Genomic DNA, 7,578 nt, shown 5'->3' with positions numbered 1-7,578 from the left:
CCAGGAGGTCACGTGCACTGCCGGCGTCACGTGAGCGCGAGAGGGTGGCCTAGGGGAGGCAGGCTGGAGCCGGTGATTTCTTAATGAAGTGTACCCGCATGCGTAGAGGGAAGGTGGGGAGGGCGGTGGAAACACCAGGAGGAGGAGGGGAGGGGTGGGGAAGGAAGGGAGGAGGGATGGGGGAGGGGAAAAGGGAGCGAGGTGTCTCCCTAGCTCGCAGCCTCTGGCAAGTGGAGTTTTTAAAAAGCTCGAGCAGATCATGTCATGACGACTTCGCTGCTCCTGCATCCGCGCTGGCCGGAGAGCCTTATGTACGTCTATGAGGACAGCGCGGCGGAGAGCGGCAGCGGCGGCGGCAGCGGCGGGGGAGGCGGCGGCGCGGGCGGAGCGGGGGTCGGCTGCAGCGGAGCGAGTCCCGGCAAAGCCCCGAGCATGGACGGGCTGGGCAACAGCTGCCCCGCCAGCCACTGCCGCGACCTGCTTCCGCACCCCGTGCTGGGCCGCCCGCCGGCTCCCCTGGGCGCCCCTCAGGGCGCCGTCTACACGGACATCCCGGCCCCGGAGGCGGCGCGCCAGTGCGCCCCGCCACCGGCTCCCCCCACCTCATCCAGCGCCACCCTGGGCTATGGCTACCCATTCGGTGGCAGCTACTACGGCTGCCGCCTGTCGCACAACGTGAACCTGCAGCAAAAGCCTTGCGCTTATCACTCGGGCGATAAGTACCCCGAGCCGTCGGGCGCCCTTCCCGGTGACGACCTGTCCTCCAGGGCCAAGGAGTTCGCCTTCTATCCCAGCTTCGCCAGCTCCTACCAGGCGATGCCCGGCTACCTGGACGTGTCGGTGGTGCCTGGGATCAGCGGACACCCAGAGCCGCGTCACGACGCGCTCATCCCCGTCGAAGGCTACCAGCACTGGGCTCTCTCCAACGGCTGGGATAGTCAGGTGTACTGCTCAAAGGAACAGTCGCAGTCCGCCCACCTCTGGAAGTCTCCCTTTCCAGGTAAGGAAGGGTCCCGAGCGCGGCCGCCGCCAGGGACCCCTCCCAGCCCCGTCTGCCCTGGGGCTCCGCGCCCCAGCCACCCCCGCCGTCTGGCCCTGGCGCGCCGGCTTTGCTGGGCTGCAGATGGAGCCGGCCGGGCGAGCTGCGCTGAGGAATGCGTCGGGGAAGAAATCTGCTCCGACACGTTCCCCGGAGCTGCCCGGCCGAGAGTGAAGCAATCACAGGCGCCCAAGCGCCGGGCCGCCGGCTCCGCTCCAGCCGGGAGCTTGCCTCCTCCCCCTCCGCCGGGCTCCAGTCTCACCGGCGGCTCTTGGCCCCCTAAACGCGCTTCCGGCCTGAAATAGGGGGTGGGGTGGGCCTTGGGTGCCTTGGAATCTAAAACCATTAGAACAGAAACGCTCAAGCCACCGAATCAATTGGAGGAAAAAAGAAGAACCTCAAGCATTTTCTTGGCCTGAATTTCCAAGAACATTTAGGCACTAGACAGGTGTTTTGTTGCTGTTGCTGTTTTTAAAATACGGGTCTAATTTGCCGGGGTCTACAGAAATGTAGATTTTTAATTTAAAAAAATTTTTTTTCTTGATTTGTTTTAAGAATTTGACCACGAATTTCCTGATTGTTGAGGAGCAAGGGAACTGAAATCTCTGGAGAGGATTTGGGGGAAAAAAGGGTGTTTGCATCCCTCTCCTGGGATATAAAATGCTTTGCCTGTTTGTAGTGCTCATATCCTATGTGTGTATGCGCACTACCAGCTCCGCCAAACATCGGGGATAGAGTTACCCTTGCCTTAGACACAGAAAGAGGGGAGTGAGGATGAGGTTTCAGGGGAAGGCTTGTATTTGAAGGAATCAGGTCCATGCCCAGGCTGGGAACCCCTCGGAATTGTCTGGCTATGTATTTGGTGGGGGATTGGAATTCACTGGTGTTCTGTTCCCTCTCCAATTGAGACTATCTCTGAACAAGAGAGAATCCTGCAACACCCACCTTCCACTCCCCAGAGGAAAAGACCAGTTCCAGAGTTCTCAAAATCACATCAGGAGTTTTGGATTCAGCGCAATGCTGAGAAATCAGGATTCAGTGAATCCACATCTTGAGTCTGCTCTAATTATATATAAGCAGAGCTCAGTGGGAGAGGGTTGACTGGCTCTGTTCTGATGCTTGCAGGGGTCCTGGGGGCCCAGAACAGCCATATATGTTTCCTCCTACTACCCAGAGGGCCCCATCCTGGCTCTCTGTGGGGACCCAGGGACATTTTCATTGGGAAGACCTGAAGACCTCCTTAGGGTGGGCCTGAAATTCCTCTGCATCCGGGATTGGGGAAAGAGCAGACAGTTAAATACTGGATGATGTTACAAAGTATAGCAAATAATATTCTTGTAAATATTCTAAGATGACTTAGTATAATAAAACTGACCAAGGTGGGACTCGCACTAGACACCCAGTTTCTGACTGCCAGAAGATTTAAGGATGATAGAATTTTAGTGCACGGTAGCATGCATTACCTACTCTGCATTGACTATATTTTTTATATAATATGATTTATGTTATTAACTACCTAATGTGAAACACATAATAACACTTTTCTAGAAGATAAACACCTCACATGTAGGTGTACAATAATGTGTTGTGGAGATATGACCCTTTAATTTCCCATCTCACCTATATGGGAAGATCTTGGGAGGCGGGGATTTAGCAGGAATTCCTGGAGCATGGGTAGCTGGTAGCCAACAGACCATGCTAAGGGGCTGAAGAGCGGAGGGGCCAATGCCCACCAGCCCCACTGTGGGCAGAGCAGTGGGCAGTTGGTTTAGTGTGAAGAGGGGATGAGAAGAAGCTGCTCTGGCATTGCTGTGTCTGCATGCGGAGTGAGTGAGAGATTGGAGAGGAGCTCAGAAATAAATCTGAGCTAAATAAACACCTAAAGATGCCCAGAAAATGAAAAAAAAAAAAAGAAACAAACCTGCTAAAAGTAAGCACTTTTTGATCACAGCCTCCTAGGGAAAAATATCTTTAATATAAAAAAATCATACAACGCAACTGAGATTTAATACACTTGCAAATTATGGCATGAAAACGGATATAAAACCAAATATGTCTCAACAGCTTTGTGCTCACACACTCCCAGTGTGAAAATAGAAACTGGCTGGTGAATCTCAGTGCAGAGGTACAGGCAAAAGGCAGATGAATAAGAAATTATCTTCAGACACCCTCCATCTTTCTACCCACACAGAGCCCTTTCAGAAGTAGTGAGATTTCCAGATAACTCTGTCTATGCAATTGTGGTTTGTTCGGCAGCATCTCAGCATAAACACTACTGTCTCTCTTCTGTGCCTCTGGCTCTGAGAAACCTCATCTGTGGCAGTCTAGGCTGGTGTGGGAGATGAAGGCAATTGTTCAGAAAGATCCAGATAATTAGGGCCAAGATGAGTTGTGGCTTCTCCCTTCACCCAATTATAGAGACCCTTGCTTTATTGCTCTTTTTTTTTCCTTCCTATAGTGATGGTAGACAATTTTTAATTTTGACAAGAGATTCCAAGAGAGAAGGTGGGTGTGGTGGGGAGACAAGGAGAGACGGACAAATAGGGAGAGACAATAATAGAAAGAAATAATGGGCTCTTTGGGTCATACTGAAAGTCTCTGTTGATAAGCCATTGGATTTTGGTTGAGAAGAGTGGCTAGGATTTCTAGCAGAACTAGGTCCTCTTCGGAGCCCAGAGCCCTGTTGTGGGAGAGGGTGGGCAAGATCTAGTGAGTGGTGGAAACATGTACACAGGACCCCAAGAGAGAGCTATGGCTAAGCATCGATCTGATTTTTTATTTGCTCCCCAAAAGTGTCTGTTGGGTTCCCAGGTATGAAGTAGGGTGTGTGTGCATATGTGTGTGTGTGTATGTATGTGCCTGCATGCCTGCGTATTCTCTGAAGGGAGACTACGGAAAGGTTGATTGTAAAATTAATCACCAAGTCCTCTACTTACTTTAGGGAGTATAGACACAACTCAGGGCCTAAGTTTCCAGATGTCACCATAGAGCCCACTTCCTTTCCAGACAAGACAGAAGACAATGAAAGGGGGCTTCTTTGAGAAGGCAAGGCTGAAGGTTTTTCCCCAGCTGCCCAAAAAAACTGGCAGTTTGGTCTGATCCAGGGAAAGCTTGGCCAAATCAACCCTTGGCATATTGTAGAGAGAAAGAACCAATTTAGACCAGTTATCTGCTTTTCAAAAACTGATTCTTTTAGGGTTTGTTGATTAAACCTCATGGGAAATTTATAGTTGGGGTTTAGGAGAGCCCAAATCAGGTAGATAATTGTGAGCTTTCTCAGAAAGTGACGTTTAACAAATCAGGGACAATTATCTGGTTAGGTCAGGAACACAAACCCAGTTCTATCCCATTTGTTCTCCAGGGAAAAGGAGGTATTTTAAAGCTAAATTGTACCAGGTGGTCTGTTTCCATTTTAGAACTTACTGTGTCATTATGTTGAGCCCAAAAATCTGGTTTTAAAACCCGGCTCTGCCACTTGAGGTTTGTTTGGTTTTTTTTTTTTCCCTATTCTGAGCCTCAGATTCCTTATCTTGTAAAATGGGTTTAATAAAATAAGCCTTAAAAAGATATTCCAAGGATTAAAAAATAATAACCTCATATTATCACTACTTACCTTCTGTGTTTTACTGTTGTTCCAGATTCATCAATTTCTCAAATCATAGTTACATCTGTAAGAGCAAAACATATTTGAGAACTGAGAGATTTTGTTTTTTAATTATCTTGTGCAAAAAAAAAAATCCTTTTTAACGTAAAGGATCTGCTTTGCTAAAGTGAAGTTGTTTTGTTTTTCAGATTAAAAAAATTTTTAGCCTGTTCCTACATAGGCAGAGAAAAGTGACAAGTCCAACCATTTTCCATAGAAATTGTCATCCTGGAGACAGCCAGACCAGGCCATTGGAATCCCCTCTCTCCCATATTCTTTCCGTGTACTTTATTTCCCCCTGCCTGTGATGGTGACCTCTTCTTTCCTGTCCTGTGTGGACAAAGGTCTCTGAAAGAGAGCAGACCCAATGAGAAAGGGGATAAGGAAGGTGATTCATGAAGGGGAGGTGAGAACAGGCATTTCAGAAAGAGCTTTGTGCCCTTATTCTAGACTGTGTCTACACTTCCAAAGGGCAGTAAGAATGAAGAGGAAACCTTATTCATACCTACTCATTAGATCCTGCAGGAAGAAGTCAGCCAATTACATTTTTTAAAGTTGAGGGATGAGTTATTCAGATCATGTCCCTAGTTCCTTACTTTCCTTGAAAGTGTTGCAAGGACCTTTCTGTTGACAGGGGTGAGGTTGGAGTGGAAGAGGGGCCGTAAGTGACACACATTAGCCTTTAGTTTCTATGACATTCTCATAGAGCAGAAAGAAATTGAACTAGCAGTGGTATGGCAAGGTATTTAGAGTTTAGGATTAGGGTTCCTGCATGGGTTGGAGAGTTTCCTTCAGCCTTGGTGGAAAGGTGAGGATGGGGAACGAGATCAGAATTGCTCTGTCTTGGTGAATGGACATTTGAGGAAAGGCAGGGGAGGGGCACTGATTTCTTTTTGTAGAAAATTTATGTGAACCTCTGGTCTTAACCCAAGAGGGCTCTCTTGGTTTGTCTCCTCTGGCCGGCACACCCTGGGGTGTGGACTCTCTACTTCTAGGGACCTGATTTCTTACATTCTCACCTGGGATGTTACTAAGTGACTTACAATATTGGACTCCTTGAGAGATTGGCTCCCAGGCAGTCTGGCTTCACATGGACACTTTTCTGTCTAGCTGTTGGTGCTGGCCACAGATTCCCAGTGCAGAGCCAGTGACCAAAGGCAAGAGGCCCCACTTGATGGTCTGTGCTGACTGAAACAGTCTCCCTGCCCACCATGCTCTCCCTCAAGCGTACAAAAGGACATCTTCCTCTAATACTTGGGCAGAGTATAAACTGACCGATTCCCAAGTGATCTAACTGCTAGGAAAGAGGAATTTTCCTGAATACTTGCAATCCTGCAGGCTAGCCGACCAGGATGGAATTTGGAGGCATCCCTCTACGGGAACAAGGATTCTGATAAGGAATGCTGTACAGAACCAGATTGGAAGCTGAGGCAAAAAGAAAAATCAGTAGTACTGGTCCTGTATTCATTTAAAACTTCGGTATTTTGTTTATCATGAATTTTTTGATAATCATATAGGTGTAATATATAAAACGTTATTTATCTTGATTTCTGAGCTTTCGGCACCCCCCCCCCCCCTTTAAAGTTCGAGCCAGAGGTAATACCCCAGTGTCCTCACTTCAGCTGTGGCCTTGGTAATAGCAGAGGTGCAAAGGATTTGGGGACAATCCGCCTGCCCCTGTGAGTCCCTGTGCCTTGTGCCTCTACAGCCGTTTGTCGGGTCCAGCCGTGTGACTCACTTCCTGCTGCCTGCCTTCTTTCTCCCCCCAGACGTGGTCCCCCTACAGCCCGAAGTCAACAGCTACAGGCGCGGGCGCAAGAAACGTGTGCCCTACACCAAGGTGCAGCTGAAGGAGCTAGAGAAGGAGTACGCGGCCAGCAAGTTCATCACCAAAGAGAAGCGCCGGCGCATCTCAGCTACCACAAACCTCTCGGAGCGCCAAGTCACCATCTGGTTCCAGAACCGTCGGGTCAAAGAGAAGAAGGTGGTCAGCAAATCGAAAACGCCTCACCTTCACTCTACCTGACTGCCTACCGGCCCCCGCCCCGTCTATTTATGTCGCCTATCTGTACCATATCTGAACTTACCAGAAGGACCCTTCTCCTGGGTGCAGACCAATATTTAACGTTAACCAGAAAGAGGAATGCAGGGAGGTAGAAAATATTAGATGGTGGGCTCTGCTGCCCTCTACTCCCCACCCCATTCTCAACCCCTACCCCTATGCAGATGGGACCTACCTGGCCTCAACAGCTTTGGAGGTGGGTCTGAGTGGACTGTGGGAGAAAGGCAGCTGGCCTCCACTCCCTCTGGCTTTCACCCCTCTCCCCTTGCCTGAAAGCAGAGTGGCAGCGAAGATCATTCCAGCCAAAGCAGAGTTGGGGAACCCTGAATGATCCCATTCTTGTCTCATCCTTTGCCCCGGCAGGTAGACAGGCATCCCCACTGAGGGTGCCACCGGGGTGCAGGATCTGCTGAGCTCCTACTTTCCTTTCAGTCCCTCTTCCTGCTCCCAGCCCCTTGGCACTCCTTAGTTAGGCAAGATATCCCAGTTAAGATTTTCTGTGCATATTTTAAAAGTCTCATTAATGATAAGTATTAGGGATCTGGCATCGTGATTGGAGTACAGACAGCACTTAGGTTTTCTTTTTTCTTATCTGTTTCAACAAAAGCTGGAATTGGCCGAGGACCGCCTATCCCCTCTCCCGCTTCAAGCAAGGAAGTGAGTTTCTCTGGAGCCACTGGTGCCCCCACAGCCTCCTCTGTTCTGCTTCTGGGTCCCAGAAACTCCTGCCACGCTGCTAAATATGTCTTCTCTATCTCTCTGTCTCTGTGTGGTGAGGCTGAGATTAGGGCAGGCACAGGAGCAGAACTTTTTTCGTCAGGAAAGGACAGACTT

The 7,578-nt window shown here is 49.4% G+C and overlaps 1 protein-coding gene across 1 annotated transcript; it reads left to right on the top strand.

The window, feature by feature from the left end:
- Positions 1 to 264: 264 nt before the first annotated feature.
- On the top strand, positions 265 to 6,708 carry HOXC13 (homeobox C13). Its single transcript, XM_052641375.1, has 3 exons — positions 265 to 1,000; positions 1,345 to 1,347; positions 6,452 to 6,708. Exons 1-3 carry the CDS (start codon positions 265 to 267, stop codon positions 6,706 to 6,708), a joined length of 996 nt encoding a protein of 331 aa, XP_052497335.1.
- Positions 6,709 to 7,578: the final 870 nt, after the last annotated feature.

This window comes from Budorcas taxicolor, chromosome 5, assembly GCF_023091745.1.
Source record: "Budorcas taxicolor isolate Tak-1 chromosome 5, Takin1.1, whole genome shotgun sequence".
Lineage (NCBI taxonomy): Eukaryota > Metazoa > Chordata > Mammalia > Artiodactyla > Bovidae > Budorcas > Budorcas taxicolor.
Note: the sequence above shows the minus strand (reverse complement) of the source record. Positions and strands in the feature narration are given on the sequence as shown.

Coding starts and splice junctions, on each gene's coding strand:
- HOXC13 (XM_052641375.1), top strand. CDS start 265: ATGACGACTTCGCTGCTCCTGCATCCGCGCTGGCCGGAGAGCCTTATG.